The following is a 19,049-nucleotide window of genomic DNA, read 5'->3' on the forward strand; positions in this document are numbered from 1 at the left end:
TCCCAGTTAATTCAAAGAAGATCTGTAAGTTTATTTCAGTGTTGAATAAACTCTGCTCTTTTTATCAGTAACAGTATCTACTCATAAAATGATCTACTTAAACACCTTTCATCCAACACAGATATTCCTCTACAATATTCTGGGAAACTTTAGTACATCTTAAAACTGAGATAGAAGTCTGACATAGAAGCAATAACTGCCTTCACATGGCTGTTTGTGATTTCAGGGATTTTCTTTTTAGTGTTACCCATCTGCTAACCTTCAAAAGCCACTAATTGTAAAAACACAGAGATAGCAACAGCCAAGCATTTAACATTAGGTAACAAGATAATCCACAAAGCTGCTGCCCCAGGAGCCCATGTGAGAGAAGCCCACACCTCAACACACTCACCTATTTTTCCAGTTAATGCTACCCTAGCAGCAGAAAAAGTCTTACTGACTGACCTTTATACAGCTTAGGTGTGAGTGGGAAGAAGCACCACTGGAAGCAAAGATTCAAGGGAAGGTGATTAATTAATTTCAAGGGTGATTGGTTTCAGGTTTTATGTGTCAGTGATTGACAGGAGAAAGGAGCATTGTAGCTGGGAGCAGCCTAAGGTAAGCCAAGCTCTTCCGGGAGGAGCATCAGCACTGCTGAGGCTGCTCAGGGTCTGAGTAAGCTTGCTCTCTTCTGGTGCTTTGTTCTCTAGGTGGATCTGCTCAACTAAATAAAAATTTGTTCTCAGTTCTTGCTCTTTCTTTTGGGCATTACAGTGTGTGTTGGGAGAGAGCTGTTATGGGCTGACTGATATGCCTAAAGCTCAGCCTGATTCTTGAGAAGTACCAAGCCTCAAGCTGGCATCAGCAGCAAGATGAAAAGTTTCTTTCCACTCAAGGAAAGAAACTTGAGTGGAAAGCTAACATTGCTAGAATGGCCACAAAAATGTTACACCACTGCTGCTGTGCATCATCCTTGCTCTTAATGCTTGCACCTGGGTTGAGTGACCAGTAGAAATGGCATCTTCCATCTGTGTCTTGAAGAAACTCAGAGCATTTTCCTCCAAACAGATTCAAAGAAGTTGTTTTAGATGGGGACATTATCTGGTAAGGCCAAAGCAGGGCCATGCAGTTTCACCTTAGGAATTAAGTCCTTAAGTATTCAAGGAAAGGTGGAGACTGAGAGCCTTGTTATCTCTATTCCCCCACCCTCTGCATTTTACCTCTACAGGATGTAAACCCATCAGCAGGGGGAGGGAGGGACTGTTTGTCCTACACCGAGCTGTAGTGCTGGTCTAATGATGCTTTACCCTCAGGCTGCATTTCAACACTGCAGAAAACAGTGGCAGCTCTTGAAGGTGGTGCCATCCCCAGCAGGAGGGAGTCGGCCACCTCCGGGGCAGGGTCAAGGGGTGAGCACATCTCAGCAGCTCCAGGTCTGAGCAGAACCCGTCCCTGCAACTTCATGGGGCTGAGCCGGCCGAGTGTGTATTTAAAGCAGATGTGGGGTACCCAGGAGTTCTGTTTGCTGACTCGAGTGTCAGGCAGTGGTTAAGGATGGCAGGAAATGGGGGCCAGGGGTTGTACAGGGAGAGGTTGATATCTTAAGATGTCAGCAAACTTCTGAGGAAGAAAATGTATTGAAGGCTATGTTTATTCAAATTGTTCAACCTTTTTTTTTGGTGCCATCTCATTAGCTGGAACAGAAGGAAATGCTGGAATTGGAATATGTTGTGTTCATCTGTTCTAGGCTATAAATTGACTGTGAAACATCACATGGAGGCTCAGTAGTGCTCCTTGCTGTTGTCAGCCTTGATGGAGTGGCACCCTGTGAAAGACAATGTTTTCTTTTGCAGATATGGTTGGAGCGATTCACAAATGCAGTAAACTTAAATCTTCCTCCTTTGTGTGCTGTAGCAACAGCCAGGATGATATTAAAGAAGTCCTGAGCATGAAACCTGGACACAGTGGGGTGTTCTATTCACCTGCAGTGTAAATATAGCAGTAAATTTGCAGCTTTTTTACAACTGTGAAAGCCAAGATACAGGAAAATATTAGGAGTGGTCAGTTGACAGACCCAGATGGAGAGTGGCTGTAGAGAGCTGGAGATGCAAGAGATCACCATACAGGGTGTTAGTGGTAGAGCTGGGGAGGTAATGCCACAAACCACAACTTTTACTCTCTTGCACTTTGTACCTCCAGGTGTTCAATGCAGCCTTTGCACCTGCATTAAATAGCTGTCTTTAAAGAATCACACCTTCCCACTGATTCTGTGTCCCATTCAGCACTCAAGGACTTCCTCACCACTCAAATAATTGTGCTTTCGAGGAGGATGTGTTAAGAAAAGCCCATGGACTCTCTGTAGAAGGTAAGACACGTGGAAATCAAAAGTTGGCTTTGGATCAGAAATAACTGATGTTTGATGAAGAATTTGTTTTCTCTTGGCTATGAATTTCAAAGTTACAAAACTCTTAAACCAGCCTGTTAAATGTAGATTCTTAATTTTCTGCTGCTGAACACTGGAAAATATTAAATGTTGCTTTCCAAATTTCCAAGGAATTATGAATTCAGAAGAAACTGGTGGTCCTAAGGAAAGGTAAGATAGATCTAGAAGTATATAGCACATATTTTAGAAAGAATTAGTTCAGTATTAATTCTGCTTAAGAGTTGTGACACTGACAAGTCATTTTGTCTTTTTCTCTCAATTTTCCTTCCTGTAAAATGGAAATAATAATTTCTAAATATGGCATTTATCTGTATGGAAAAGGTACAATTACTACTAGTACAGGCTGTGCTGCATTTCAATCAAGAAGTTAGAAAAAGCTCTCAGTAAATATCTTGATTTTGCACCTAACCAGTGTGTATACTTTCAGGGGAGTAAGAGGTGAGTTTGTCCACAGTCAATTTCCCAAGAGAAGCTCTCCTTCGCTGGGGCTCAGCCTAGAGCTCTTTTGTTTTATTTTTTGTGGACTTCTCCAGCCTGAAGATGTCAGTTCTATTTTGTTGTTGCCTATGGGCATCTGGCTCAGGGTGTTCCTCCTGAGCTCCAGGAGGATGATTCCTCTGGTCTTTTCAGAGTAATCTACAAGAAGAGACTTCCTTATGCCACTTTGTTCAGAAGATACATCAATTCATAACATCCCTAATCCTTTAAATCCTATGAATTTTGATGCTTTGACTTTTCAGTTCAAATATTCCTTTATAATTATCAAACAAATAAGGGAGGTGTTGTTTTGAAAGGGGAATTAATGTATTGGTTTGATGCTTTGCAAAGGCTTCTGAAAAAGGAAGAAATCCTACTGGAGCGTGGCAGGGCACAGACTGTTTAAAAAGTTCATGTCTAAGCTATTTTCAGGCCTTGGCCCACAGCACCATGACTTTGTTTTGTTGAAGACAGAGGCTCTGAGTTGATTTATAGTTGATTTGTTCATATCCTGAGCATTTAGTGCTCTCCCAATTTCATCACAGAGAAACAAGGAGAGAAGGAAGCTGCAAAGAAGAAATGGATAACTGAAGAGAGACCAAGAAAATAAGTTGCTGGAGGTGGAAGATGTCCAGCAACCTGTGGGTCTCGTATGCTGATCCTCATGAACATGGTAATTTTGACCTTCCTAAAGCACATATGGGTTAAAAAAGCTGCTCCAAGCTGAATAAGTGAAAGATAGAAGAGCTGAGCTATGAGTTGCTGGGGACTGAAGCTGCCCTATGATATGACAAGGCTTTCCCTGGTCCAGCTCAGTGGTGCTGTTGGGAGCAGGGCAAAGCCCTGCCCATCTCACCTGGCATCTGGGAACTGACAGCCAGCTAACCATGGGAATTGCCACCTAAATGTCCATATTGCTTGATCTTACTGATATTTTCAGGTGATTAACAACTATAAAATGGTTCTGCATTGAACAATAGCCTTCAGTGAATTCTAATCTATACTAAAACATAATTCTAGTGTCAGTGCCTTGAAATGAATTTCTGGAACAAATTAAAAATATTTGATTCTTAACAGTTTGTTATTCTGTGATAAATTCACAAGTTCAGTCTATTAGAATCATGTAAATTGGCATTTTGGGGTATATTTTATGTTTTATTGCACATTAATGTCATTTCATTGTAAAGTTCAATAATATCTGAAATTACTATTTGATTAAACAAGAGGGAATGAATACAAGTACTTTGATATGATTAATATTAATTTAATCAGTTTTGTAACTTCTTATTCCCTTTATGGATAACTGCCCAGTACTTACATAATTTTTGTTCTTTTTGCAAGACTGCAGTACACTTTTGTTGGTTGTAGCATTACCTTGGAACATGAATAAAGATCTCATTTAGCTCAAATGCACTATGGTTGTGCTTCTGCAGCTTCTAAAGAATACAGCTCCATCCATTGCAGCCTGGGATGCCAGGCATCTATAGGTTCCATAAATGTTATGTCTTGTAAATTATTCTAATTCTGTGAACAAACTTGTCATGGTGAATGATGAATTGATTTATTTTTTGTTTGTTTTCTGTTAATTAACTTCTCTTGTACCAGAAGTTATTTGTTCCACTAAAATATACAGGAATGTGAGAAGTTGGCAATCTTGATTTATGGCTTTTGCCTCATAATCTATTTTTCAAAAATGCACTATTCAAATTTGCTTTTAGTGCTAGATGAGAGATCATTAACCTGCTCTCTTGAGGACAAGCATGCCAGTAAAGGCAGGCAGAAGTTCAGGAAAGCTACACCTCCAGATAACGTGAAGGAAAAACTCTTCCAATGCAAACATGGCATTACCACAGCATGGCTACAGGAGCCATGGAAAGAACAACAAACCCAGAGCCACTGGGCACCCAGAGCCTCCAGAACGTGGCTGCACGGCTCCTCAGGTGCTGCACCCCAAGCTCTCAGCTCCTGTGAGTCTCTGAGCTGACTTCTTGCATACGCACTGTTTGCTGGCATCCAACAGAACTCAACAGTGTCTTCTAGGGCTGAAGTGTTCTGTCCCTAAAAGCCTCTGAGGGATTAAACTGACATTACATTCCCGGGGAGTTTGTAGTCTGCAGTAGGGAAAGGTGGATGGATTGGATGGGTGTCTTTGCTGAACTCCCCAACGAACTGACTTCAGGGGAGAAGGTGCTGCAGGTGGCAGACCTGGTCCTGCCTCTCCCAAACCCTGCAGGGCTGGGACATCAGCAGGCTGGTGCCTGGCTCTTGGGATACCCCTGCCAGCCTGGGCTCTCACAGAATCTCAGAACGGGTCAGGCTCGAAGGGACCACAGGGGAGCACCTGGTCCAACCTCCCTGCTTAGCAGGGTTGTCCTAGACGACATGGCACAGGGTTGTGTCCAGGCAGGTCTAGAGTATCTCCAGCGACGCAGACTGCACCCCCTCTGGACAATCTGTTCCAGTCTCATTAGCACAGTGAAGAAGTTCTTTCTCTTCTTCTGGTGGAACTTCCAGTGCATCACAGCAACACCTTGCCTGTCGCTTCGTGTCCTATCGCCTGGTGCCACCGGGGAGAGCCTGGTTCCATCTTCCTGGTACCCCGCCTTCGCACATTTATGTACATTAATGAGCTCTCGGAGTGGTGCGCCTTAAGCAGGGTGTGGGCGAGCCCGCGGAGGACGGACAGCGCTTCTTCCACCGAGGGAAGAACCCCGGAGAGGCCGTGCCCGAGTTGCAGCCGTGGCAGCGGAGGCAAGGAGCGGGTACCCCGCCAGTGTCACATCACCGCGGGGCTGCTCTCGGGGGGCACCGCGGCGGCAGGTGAGGGTCGTGCTGCTCCGGCAGGGGCTGGGCAGGGGGCGACGGGACGAGCCCCCGCGGGGTCCCGGTGCCACCCCAGCGGCCGCGGACTCTTTGCCGCGCTGCGGCCGCTAGCCCCGCGCTGCCTGGCGGAGGGAGACGTCGCGCGGCGTCGGTCTCCATGGCAGTGGGGCTGCGTGGGCGGAGTGGTCGGGGCCGCAGCGCGGCGGGCGGGCGCGCGCGGGAGTGAGGGAGGGAGGAGGTGAGGGAGGGCGCGCGCACCCCCGGCCCGCCCCCGCCCCTCGCTCGGTGTTTGTGTCGGGCTGTGGCGGCGGCGGCGCGGCCGAGGGGCTCCGACCCTCCCGCCGCTGCGAGCCCGAGAGCCCCGCGCCCATCCCCGCCCCACGCCCGCCATGCGCGGCCCCTAGAGCAGCGGGCTCGGCGGCTGGTGCGGTGCCTGAGCGGCGGCGGCCATGGCGGTGGAGACGCGGCCGGAGCTGGTGGGGAAGCGGTTCCTGTGCCTCGGCGGCGAGGAACCGCCGGAGAGCGGGCGCTGGCGGGCTGGGGTCATCCGCGCCGTGTCCCAGCGGGACTCGCACAGCCCCGACCTGGCGGTAAGAGCCGCGGCTCGGGCCGGGCCGGGGGCTGCGGCGGGGGGCGGCGGGCCCGGCGTGACACGGCCCCGCGCCCGGCCGGGCACAGTGACGTGGAGCCGGGGGTCACGGCTGGCGCCAGGTGCGGATCCTCGCGGCGTGCGCGGCCGCTCCGTGCCCCGGCCCGCGGGGCGAGAGGGCCGGTGCCCGGCCTGGCCAGCGGGGGACAATCGGGCTGCCCCCGGAGCAGCGGGGGAGAATGCGGCTGATCCAGGGGAATGCAGGAACTGCCGCCGCGTAGCACTGTCCGACTGGGTCCGACGCGCTGGTGAACGTTGTTATTAAAAGAATGTCATTGTTTCCCTTCCTTTCATGCCCGCTGTCAGTGTTTTCCTAAGGGGTGTAGGAATGTGCGTGTAGGTTAGCGAAGGAGCCAGGATATGTGTGTGCTCTGTTGTGCTCAGACACACTCTCGCTGTGGGGGGGAAACACGGCCAGGATTTCCTTGGGTTGGCGTTCTGAATGCATAATCTGTAAAATGGAGTTTTATTGTGCTCCCCGGACTTCGGCGTTATATTGTTCGTGAATTCCGCAGTCACAGGAGTGCTGTGTTACCTCTGTGGTTGTCTCCTGCCATGTTTTTATGTCATTTAGTGCTTCTGAAAGCACATTTAAAAATATCACGACTATGTAAATGGGCATTACGTAGGCTGAAAAAAGGAATCACCGGACTGCGCTGGGCAATCCATATTGCTGCTGGCAAGGGGGAGGCGTTCACAGCCCGACACTGATCGGGGTGGAATGTTGCCTTTTTTACAAACTCATCAGGCAAACAATTGCCTGGCATTGGAGATTATCGATTGCTTAGTTCGAAGTGTGAATGACAGAATTAAGAACTCTTGTTTTTGTTCGTTCCAGACTTTAAGCTTTGTTTCAAAAACAGAAAGTGGACTTGAGATGCTACTTTTTTGCTATATTCTGGGTTAGTTTTCTTGGTTGTTTGGTTGGTTGTGTTTTTTGGTTTTTTTTTTTTTTTTTGGCATGCTGTTCTGGATTTTTTCCCATTCTCCAGCTATAATTCACGGAGCCCTTGAATTCAATCTCATAATTCAAGTTCATGCCCTTCTTTATGAAATGGTTTGTGTTTTCAGCCTTTGGCTATATGTGAGAATCGTCTAGAACACTTTATTTTTAGAACCTATTTTGGATGTTATTCTTGCAGGGCAGTCTCTAGAATCTATATACAGTTATGGAAACACTGAGTAAGGTTTAAGGAGGTATTTACTAACATTTACAAGTCAGAGCCATAATTTGTAAACTCTAGGGGCAGATGACATAAAGAGAGAAAGGCATTTCAGGGGCTGTGTCTGTTTTGTTAAATGCATGCTGCCGATTGTAAAAACTTGTTCCTCTTCTTGACTTTGGTGTCTGTTTTTCTCTTTAGCTGCTCTTTCTATACAATTCTTGGTAATTTAAGGAAGAACTGTCACGTTTCAGCTGGTTTTTGAGGCAGGATGACTAAGGGTATGCTTATTACTAAGGGTGTTGTAGTGAAGCACCATTTGCATAGATCCAAAGTACCTGAGCAGCAGGATGGATGCTCCAGCATTTCAGCCTGGGTGCAGTGCAGTGCTAACGTGGCCATATTCCTTCTGGTGTTCAAGATAGCTGCACAGCACTGCATTATGCTATGTACATACACTCCCAGTCACCTACGGGTGCTGGAAGCTCTGGAAGGTCTTGAAAATAATTTCTAGGTCTAAAGAGGTGCAGTAGTACTTAACTACTGGAACATCATTGCCTTCTTTAAAGTGCAGCATTTGGGGTTTGTGTTATGTGTTCTCTGGCCCCAAAGCAGGAAAAAGTAGATAGAGGAAAAGATGATGAGGATTCTTTAAGCAACAGGTAGTTTCTGCAGGTTGGACTCTCTTTCTGCATTTATAATGAACATTAACTTCTTGTTAGTCGATATTTGCTAATGTGATGATCCTCCTCCCCTGCCCCCAGCAAAGGACAAGGATGTTTTTCTGTTAGCTCTATTCTATGTGTGCTATCCTAGCTGGAGTAACTACTGCTCTTATCCTTCCATGGCTTTTGTTTTAAGGTGGCCATCCCTGTAAATAGCTCCAGACCCTTCTGCTCCCTGTCACTCGAGTGAAGCAGTAATTCTTGGTGACAGTTTCATTGCTGCCCACAGGGTGCGGTATAAAAATGTTGGAACTGACTTTTTTGTCAATTTTGTCTTTTCCTGGTCCCACCAGAGTGGGGTGGATGAATGAGAAATGCAGAAGCTGCCCTGAACCGCAGGACAGGAGGAGGGCAGCAGTGGGCATTTCAATGTGAATTGCAACTGGCTGGAACTGAGTTACCTCCTAATCCTGGCTTTGGAAGGAAGTGCTACTTGCACTGACTTTGTGTCTTTTCTTCCTGAGTAAGTGTGAACCCCCCAGTCCATTTCCACCAGTTTAAAAACAGGGAGATGTTTGGGAAAGACTGCCTTCCCCTAGTCTGTGAAAGCTGACATCTGAGAACCCTCTCCCCAAAAAACCATAAAAGCAAGGAGGTCATGGCATTTGGCGTTGTCCTGGAAGTGAAGAGGCAATCTCCAGCTGGCCAGCCAGCGTGCACACCCAGCCTGAGAGCAGCTGCAGCATATGCTGTCTGTCTTACACCATTCAGACATAGGTGATGGAACTGGTGGAATGAGAAGGTGGGTTTAAGGGCTGAGCATTAATGAAAGTGTGAGAGCAAGCCTCAGTGTGTGCCTGTGGGAATATATGGACAAATGGGGAGTTTTATGGGGTGCAGGAGCTCAAGGAGACATGGGCAAGTTTAGAGGCAACTGAGGTAATTAATGTTAAGTGGCCACAGGCTTATAAGAGCAAATCCAGAGGAAACTGAGCTTCATTAGTTCTGCTGTAAACAGAACTCCTCATTAAATCAGGAACTCCAGACCTGAAGGCTGGACTAGCTGCTCTCCACCTTTGAGCAGGGAAATCAAAAGGTCAGTTTTCGTATGCTGCTAAATTTGTTTCATGATTGTATTTTTATAGATAAGTTAATTATTATTTTCATAGTTGAAATTATTGTCCTGGTAGAAAAACGTAGGAAAGAACTCAATTGTCTAGTATTTTCCTCCTGCTAGGTCTTCCCTACTCCATTAGTGTACTAAATGAAGTAAGAAGTATATTAAATAAGTCTTTCCTTATACTTTTCACGAGTGCAATATAGCTGATACGTAAGATCTATTTTATAATGTATTTCTTTACAAAGAGAGAGAATACTATCAAAGTATCTTTTCTCCCATTGCTTTATAGAAATTTTGCCTTCCTCAGCTTTCCTATTAATTCACCACTAGTGGGGAATATGGTGAGAACAGCTGGCACTGCTTCTGAATGCTCTTGCCATTACATGAGACCCTCCATGCCAGGATTTGGAAGCTGTGCCTCTTTCTTAGTCATCCTGTAATGCTTGCAGATGTTGTGAACACCTCCCATACAGGTATAATGTGTGCAATGTAGAAAATCCAATCCAGGAGTTTTCTTGCTGCTTTTCATGGTCTGAGCTTTATAAGTTAGACCTCTTGATCTTTCTTTCTTGGACATTTTTTTTGCATGCAAAGCATTTTTTTTTTAAATCAAAGCAAGGACAGAAGTTTGATATATGTGTTTGTGTGTATATGTGTGTCTGTTTCACAGCCATTGTGAGAATTCGTAACTATTTTTCAGCCTCCCACAGAGTGTTGTCAGAGGAAACTGGGAGCTCTGTTTTTCCTTCCTTGTAACTGCCTGGAAAAGCTTGTGTGCTGCTCTGATTACAGTGATAACTGGGCAAATAAAGAAATGGCCAGGAGGAAAGAGGTGGAGTCAGTGCCATATGATCTCCCTGGTCTTTACTGTCCCATAAGAATTGCTTTCTGGGCCATAGGTTGCAAACCTTTGATGTGGTGATGAAAGAGAAAATGGAAGTAAACTTTTAAACATACAGTGTGCAACTCTTAATAAAGAATTCTTTCATTAATTTTAAATACTGAAATCTCAGTAATTTGTAAGTTCTTGTTTATTGATGCATGAATTTTTCTGCCATGATGCACATGGTTTGGAAGACAGCATAAAAATTGAGTTGGTAGTCTTTAATGAATTATGATAGGCAGACTAACATCTAATAATTGTGCACAGGGAAATATATTGTGGCAATAAATCACCATATCAGATACTCTTCATAAAAGCCTAAATATTAATGATAGTTTGAAGCAGCTGTGTGATTTTTACAGTAAAGTCAGTAAGAGATAATGCTGTAAACAATACACTAATAATTTTGGTGAATTGTAGTTTTTTGGTATCTCATATCTGCTAATTTACAAACAGGCAATTGTTAAAAATTCAGTAAGTCTGGTAAAGCCACTTGAAGAGAATATCAGCAGATTGTGTATCTGTTTTAACTGAATTTGTCTCCATTTAAAAGTAAAGTGGAAGTTCACAAAATGTAATGAAAATTTACCACAACTGTGTTACACTTAATATGAAAATAATTTTAAATAATTTTGGATAATTGGAAAACAAAATATATTTTAGATAAGTATACACCATACCCTGATTAGTTTCTCACTAAATGATGAAGTTGAATTTGCCTTCACTATTTGTGGAGCTGCTCTTACCTAGTCTTTTTACAAACTGTAATTGTTTTTGTCTTCCTGCTTCTGCATTCCCAAAGTTTATGAATGGGATCTGTCTTTGTCATAGAGGCACAGAATTGCACTTCTGTAGGTTACACTTGGTTCCTGCCATATATTGATTTTTAGTGCAGTGTGTTGCATATTGTCCTCTGTTTTCCTTTTGCTAAGATAGTATTATAAGGCTAAAGTGCATGTGCTAATTTTTTTAACAAATTTGAGCTGGTCTGTTGAAAATGAAATTTATTTTTTCGTTCCTTACTATTGAAGTATGTGCTCTGCAGCTTTGACTTGCTAGCCTTGACATAAACTGGAAGACACAGAAAAATCTTCAGTAAAATTGTTGTAGAAAGTAAACAAATAAATATACTTCAAATTAGTCTTGCACAGCTTGTTGGTGGTTAATGGAATTTAAAAATTCTGTGTTTCTGTACTAGCATCTGGGTTAAAGATGAAGAGCAAGTTGTTGATGAGGATCCTGTCACGTTATTTCCTTCAGCTATTGGAGATGACACTAAAGACATGCCAGAGTTTATCACATCACCACTGCCTCTGAATGAAGGAATGTTGTTGTAGGATGTGTTTTGAATCTGGTTTGAAAGGAGTGGGAGAAGCTCAAAATTCGACAGGGATTTAGGCCTTTTTCAGTTGTTTCTGCTGTTCTGTATCAGTGTTGATGCCAACAAGAGTCTTGTAAGTTTGGTGTGTGTCAGCTGGGCAGTCTTTTCTTGGCTAAGTTGTAAAGAAAACTTCCTCTTTCCTTTTGTGTTTCTAGTAAGGTTGAGCTTGTCATCCTGTGTCTGTGAATGTGGCCTCATCTGTATTCCAGAGACAGTTCAGGAAGGAGTATCTCTTTCATAGTAATTTGACAAAAAGATCAAACAGAGGAGTAGTCCTATGAAATTGACTGCAAGGATTCAGTGCTTTATACTCTGCCCTTCCCTCTTCACTTCTCTTACTGACAGAAACCTGAGTATGATGTAGATCAATAAATAAATGTACCTGCACTGATGGATTTTGAGGAAAGTTTGTTTGAAGGTCAGGATTGCAAAGAGAGTTTAGGTGTCCTGAGCTAGGGATGAACCATTTAATTTGTTGCCTAGTTGCAAAGTAAGCAACAGTGAACAAAGTATGGAAAAAGAAAGGTTTTATACTGTAGTTAAATCTTTCAGAAGGCTCTTAGGAAGAGATATCAGATATTTTCTTAATGAAAAAATTGCTTTTGCCTTTTATATGTTTTGTGTATAAGTACTGTATTATTCCACATTTGTGTTACCTCAGATTTTTCTCTTCTGGAACTTTGTGTGAATCTTCAGAGCTGTCTGAAAGCATGGCCTAGCCATCATAAAGAGTTGTAAAAAATGAGCAACTATTTTATAAGAAGCCATTTTTCTTGTGCACCTTCCAGGATCTCTGAACCTGCTTGAGAAGGTTCAGAATATCAGCAAAACTGATATTTAGTATTAGAGAGAATGTATTTTAAAAGTGGTCCTTGTGAAATTTGGCCAAAAATCAGCTCAGCCTTCTTCTAACCCTACTATCAGCAAACTGTAGAGATTCTTAGTTCCATCAGGGATCTTGAATCTTTACTGGGATTAGGCTTGACTTTCCCATTCAGTTGGACTTTGTAAACTGCTGCTGCTTTTGCTCAAAAAAAGTAAGTACAGATCATCTGAGAAGTTGAGCTGAAGTTGGCAGGGAGTGTTTGTCTGGGAAGAGACTCCTCTGTGACGTGCTGTGACTGCCCACTGCTGCACTCTGGGCTTTGACATCCCATGTTGCTTCAGGGAGGGTTTCCCTTCTCACCCTACTAGGTAGGGACTGAGACCTACTCTGCTTGTAACCAGCCTGTTCTCGGAGACTGGTGGAGAATTCTAAGCCAAACTAATGCTGTATTGCTTCATCATATTGATTCCTCCAGAAAGTTACTATTGTTAGTTGGTGTTGTACCTGTCCACCACTAATTTTCAATGTTATAAGACAGAATGAGAGCAGGGGATCCAGATGAGCATCAAGGATTTTGCTGTGTTTTGCTTTCTGGTAATTTTCTTTAAAATATTATTTTATTTAAAACAGCTGTTGCTATGTTTCAGAATTAAGTGGAATGAAGCCACTTGATTTGCTCCTGAGGAAGTTACTTTCATGTACATACAGCAACTGGCTTGGAGCTACTTTATATGCTCTATTCAGATCTTCATGGGCGCAGAAGATGCAGGATGAGCATTGAAAGTGTCAAGCTTGATCCTCCAGTGGCGATGTTTTGAGAAGTTTAGAAGACTGTGGTTCCACAGACATTTCTCTTGGTGGCACTGCTGGCTTAATTTTTTTTAACCCTGAACAGTTTCCTGATCCTTCACCGTATGGCACTTCAGGGAGTTGCACTGAGGCTGGAGGAGGTGGTATGGGATCAGTCCGAGGGTAGGAGCAGCTTAAGGTGGAACTGTGTCCAGGAGAAATGTCTCTGGACCAGGGCCCGAATGAAGTTGAAAACTGACTTAAATGTCTTTGAGGGTTGTATGCAGTACCTAGTAGATGTGTTCAGTTGTATTAATGATACTTATTCACATAGTATGAGTAATTTCTTTTTTCAGCTGAATAAAGAAATAAATGTTCACAATAGTGCATGACATGATCATTTGATGTCTGCTGATGCAAGACTTAATTACAAAAGCAAGTTTTGGAAGAATAGATGTGAAACTAAATGCTCTGAGGGAAACCTAAGCATCTAGATCTGTGTTAAAATGCATAAACCTCTGATGACTCAGTAAAGTGTTGCCTATAATACTTGTGCATCAAGGAGGATCTTTTTGAGTGTTCTGAACAGCACCACAGCTGATGCAGATGTTGAAATCATTGCAGTGAGGCTTCACTGCAGGTAACTCAAGTAGACACTGCTGACTTATTTGGCTCACCATGGTTTTAGTTTTTGGCTACGGGACTAGGGCTCTTCAATCAAATGATGGTTTAAGATCTGAATTTTGATTAGTCTGTGAAAAAGAGAGTGCTTGCTGAGTCATTGCCAGGTGGTCCAAGTCAGATCTCTCCAGTCCTGCATGTCTGGTGAGGAGGAACTGGAAAGGCTGTATTTTGGAGGAGTGTTGGCAAGGACAGTTCATTTTGAAACATTCCTCCACATGATTTCCTTTTTTTTTTGTTTGTTTTTCTTGGCTTCTCTTCTTTCCTGAAACATGAAATGTAAATTTACTACCTTTCAAAAACAAACAAAGCAGCCCAAAACCCAAAGTCAAGCAGACAAAGAAACTTGTTGGGGTAATAATGGAAAATATGTGATCTAAACTTTTCAGTCAGTATAGAAAATCTTGGAGAAGGAAAACCAGGTATTAAAGTCTTAGGCTGGAGTTTCTCATTAATCTGTACTTTTTCTTGCACCCTAATTCTTCCTACAACATAACTTGAAGACTTCAATTTTTCAGCCTTGGTCTTCATCAAAAACAGAAGCAAGAGCATCCAATCAAGACATGGTGCAAGCAGCTTTTAGGGGGCAGGTTAATGAGTTTTAGGCTGTAGACTCTTGGTGAGATTTAGAGTTAGGAGCTAACAGTGGTCTAGTTGCCAACATTTTAGTCAAAAGTACAAAAGCTGTTATAATTGAAGATTGAATGGAATGAGGTACTGTGGCCTTCAGAGCTGTTGTGCTGCTTTTTGTCAAACCTCTACAATTCTGGCATATGGCTGCACTTCCTCAGTGTTTTGTTAGAGGGATTTGGAGCTCAGGGACTTCATCCAGCTGAGGACTTGGAGGTTTGTAGCCCTTCCTGGGTTTCTCATAAATGAATTAGTGGGAAATCTTTGAATCTCTGTGAACTTCTCAAAAGCCTGTGACAAAGAAGGGTCAGGCTTTACCTGTGCATCATAGTCAGGATTCCCTTCTGCTGTTTCAGATACGCTTTGGTCCCTGCATTGTGAGGTGCAAGTCCACAGTCACCCCTTGTTTACCATTCATGATTTTTTAATTATTTTTGCATGGCACTCAGGATTTTAATAGCTGTGCTCTGTGACTTCATATTTGTCTCCCGGAGCTTATAAATGTGGCAATTTTCCTTCACTGTTTCTTAACCAAAGAGAAATGAAGGTATCTCTTCTGTCAGTCCCTACCAACCCTGTCCAAATAAATGTCTCTTTGAACTAGATTATTCCAAAGAGTGCAGTTTGTTTGCTTATCTTAAATGGCTCTCCACCAAGATGTGTATCTTCACGTGATTCCCTTTTAATTTAATACTGGAGAGTTAATTTTTTTTTCAGGAAATGAGGTAACATTATGAATGAGTTTTAAATTTAAAAAAATTCTAATTTATTTCTTCACTGGAGTATATAGTTGATTTTTCTTTTTAGTTTTGGTAACAAAATTGTTGCAGGTGCATTTATGTTTAGTATACCCAGATGTTGGTCAGACCTTGGTGGTAATCTATTTAATAGCAGTTAAGCAGTGAGTAAGATAAAAAAAATGTGGAGGTGATAATGAAATATTTCTGGCTTGCTAAGTGTAAATTCAGGTGTGCTGTCCTAAATACACCTGAACCTCGTATATATTGTCATATTTTAAAATTTGTATGTAGGTCAGAATGTGATATGTGAATATTTTTAGATAATGTCACGATCACTTCTCAATTAAATAGGTAGCTTTTCTGTGTAATGGTGTACTTACCTCCTTCTGTGTGATCTTTCAGAAGAGATAACACATTTTGACTCATTTAAAGAAAGTTCAATTTGTTTTTATAAATAGAAAATGTTTCAAGTGCTTTGTTACTTTGTAGTATTTTTTCCTTTAAAAGTATGTAGTCTAAATTAACCCGTTTCTTTTGTTACTGATTGCTTTTACAAGATTTCAATTTAGTGAGTCAGGCCTAGGACTATGGAAAATGAAAAATCTTGTTTAATAAATTATTCATTGACTAACTACGATTCCATCAGATGGTTTCTTTTAAAACTGAGTGTAGTACTTTAGTAAATGATTGTAAAGATTTTTGTATTTAAAATTAAAAGATTAGGCTTTCTGTGGATGCTTAGAAAAATGGCTTGCTGATACTGCTTACTTTATTGGTGGTTTTTTTTTTTGAGTTCCGTAATGTTGCCTATTCAGGTCAAGTGAGATGTGTGTGTATGCCTTGGCATATTTTTCCCTGTCAAAATTTGTTTGACAGTAAGTTTTCTGATATCTGATTTAAAACTAATTTTTTAATTTAAACTTTTAAATGCATTTGAACATGGCTCATGTTTCACTAACATGGCAGAATTGATTGCTGCTCAATGGTTTTGTTTCAAACGTGATACACAGGATACAAGTGTTCAGTTTGCCCATATATCACTTTTCTGCTAGAATAATGGTAGAACTTAATAGGGCTCTTCAGTTGGTTCCTCTTAAATGGAGGAAGTTTGTATCTCCAGAGGGTTCTTAGGTTTGTTGGCTGAAGTAAAAGGACTGCATTCAATAGCCTGTTAGGTTCTTTTCCAAGATGTGGTTTGTATTATGGTAACTATCCATTTCCAGGTATCTGGAACCTGTGTTCCAGGAATGTTTACTGGTGCATTTGAAAGAGTTTGAGGCTTCAGTTGACATAACCAATTAGTTCTATGTCTGTGTTTTTCCTTCTTTTTTTACAGAAGTCTGGTTTTGGTCTTGGTCTGCACTTTAGGAAGTATGTCTTCAGTTAGGAAGAGGACAATATAAGGACATGCAGAATGGCTCTCAGGAGTCTTAGGACTGGGTTAGCTAGTGTTTGGAGGCAGGAAAGAATGAAAAAAGAACTTTTTTTTTTCCCTTTTTTTTCCCTGAAAACTTTTTTATCAGTTCTTGAGCTCTTTAATCAGGACTTCCTATGAAAAGACCAGGCAGGCACATACATGTAGGTACACAGTCTGTGGTGATTGGGAGTGGGGCTGAGGCCAAGCTTCATCCCCAATGAGCTACAGCTGTGAGAAGCAGGGGAGCAGTATTGAGGATAATGAGCCTTGGTGTGCTGACCAATCACCAAAGGGAGCAGAGGGCACACAGGTGCAAGGCATGAGCATCAGGGCATAAAAGGTTGGGCTGAAGAACAAGATGAGCAAAGACCTGAAGCCTTCTGAAGTGGTAAGGTGTTGCTGTGTATGGGTTGAAGCTTTCTGAAATTGTTTGATGATTTTCTGTGTTTTGTGGCCATCTCGACTGTGACGTGTGCTGTGACACACAGACTAGAAGGTATGGGTCAGTCAACGGAGGAGGCAAGGGAAGAAGAGAGGACTCTGGTTTGAATGCAGAAACCTATATGTAGCTTGATGTAAATTGACAAAAGGAAGGCTCCTCCTGTCTGCACAAAAGGCAGTATCCCTTCCTGGGAGGCTTCTGGCTGCTCTGGGTCTCTTCTCTAGCACAAAGAAATATTAGGACATTTGTAAACAAGGAAAGTGTAAATGTTGATGTTCAGTACCTGAATTGATAGCTTTACTCAAACCTAGTGGTTTTTTAAGCTTGGGAAAAAAGGGAATCTCAAAAAGCATTGATTACTTAGGGTCAGAGCAGAGACATGAAGCTGGTATTGCTGCGTAATTAATTACAGCTTGGGCCATGTGCAATTCTTGTTCCTAAAGCTGTCAGTTTGGTATTTCTTATGTCAGTTGAAGAACTGAGGGGGTTTTGTGGCTGCCTTAATTGCTTTGTTTACTTCTCTTTCTAGGACTTAGCTGTATCTGCTTGTTATTTGTCAGCTCTTGGCTGCAGAGGGAGGCTCACTTGTAGCAGGCATGTGCTGCTCTTCTGGGACTGCATGTGTAGGACAGAGAGCCTGAGCTCAAACCTCACTTAGAATTGCAGAGTTTCTGGGGTAGAGAACTATAGGCTGGTGGTCTGAGTACCGTGGATAATGACACAGCAGCATAATTCTGGGAGTTAGGATAAGCTTCTGGAAAGTTAGGTCTTGGAAACTGCTTCCTTAAAACATATTGTGGTGGAGGGACATGGTGCCTGATACTGTGGTAGGTTTGGACTACATGTGGCACACAGAAAAGTGGTTTTGAGTGTGTCTGTGCTAATGCACACACATTTTCTCTGAATATGTGCTGCTTGATTGGCTTCCCTTTCAGCTGAGTTTTTTTTAATCTCAGATTTTAAATAAAGCTGCTGTTGAATTCTTTTAGTTATGAGAACTCAAGCAGACAGGTAGCCTTGAAGGGGATTAGTTTATCAGATGTCTGGTAAAGTGCAAACTCTTTCTGCAGCTTTATCCACCTTCAGGCTATTCAAGTGTGAATATCAATCTTAATGTCTGAACCAGTGAGGCTACAGAATTAACCTTTTTTTCTTTTAGTGTGGAGAAGTTGGTGTTTTCTTTCCCTTTGGGCCTTAGAAGACGGTGATGTCTAACTTAAATATGTGTTTTGCTGAAAGCTACTTTTAATTAATACCAGGTGTTTTTTCACCACATCAGTATTCCATACCTTTCTTTATTGGGCCTGTCAGCTGGGCAGTGGCAACATGAGGTTTGGAACTGCAGGCCTGCCTATTAGGCAGGCAGCCAGCTCACCATCAGCACACTGTACGGATTTGCAAGTCATTTGTTTTGCTAGCCTCATAAGAAATTCATTTGTTGCCAGAAACATCCAGATCCTCTGAAATTTGTCAGTAGCTGAAAGTTAATAAGGAAATCTTGACTGGGAAACATGCTTTAAAAACTATATATATGTGTGTGTGTGTGTATAAACACACCTAGAAACAACAGTAGAATGTAATAAGTTTGTGTGGTGATGATATATTGCCTACTAGTCTTGGCATTTATGGTGATAAAAACTAGAGATATTTAATAAGAAAATAGATATATCTGCTTTGCAACAGAAGTTGGAAATTGCTGCTGTAGTATTTGTGCAATGGACTGTGCAGGCCTTTCCTCTGCTGTGTTTTATTGGCTTTGTTGATTGGGAGAGCTGAGGGAGTGGGGTTTGTGCTCTATGGCACTTGAGTAGTGGTGAAGGGTGATGTGGGGAGCAGTAACCATGGGTATGGGGCAGTGCATGCTCTTAAGTTGTGCTTTGAAGTCTATTTCTTTATTGGTTGCTTCTGTGTAATCCTTTTATCTGTTTTCTGACATGATCT

General features: G+C 42.5%; 1 protein-coding gene across 1 annotated transcript in view; it reads left to right on the plus strand.

Moving 5' to 3' along the window:
• The first annotated feature begins 5,999 nt into the window (after positions 1-5,999).
• Positions 6,000-19,049, plus strand: part of JMJD1C (jumonji domain containing 1C) — a 159,940-nt gene continuing 146,890 nt past the window's right edge. Inside the window, 1 exon segment of the mRNA XM_030951158.1 lies at positions 6,000-6,312. Within this exon segment, the coding sequence (XP_030807018.1) occupies positions 6,172-6,312 (141 nt within the window). The 5' untranslated portion in view covers positions 6,000-6,171.

The sequence above is a fragment of the Camarhynchus parvulus genome, chromosome 6 (genome assembly GCF_901933205.1).
Source record: "Camarhynchus parvulus chromosome 6, STF_HiC, whole genome shotgun sequence".
Taxonomy (NCBI): domain Eukaryota; kingdom Metazoa; phylum Chordata; class Aves; order Passeriformes; family Thraupidae; genus Camarhynchus; species Camarhynchus parvulus.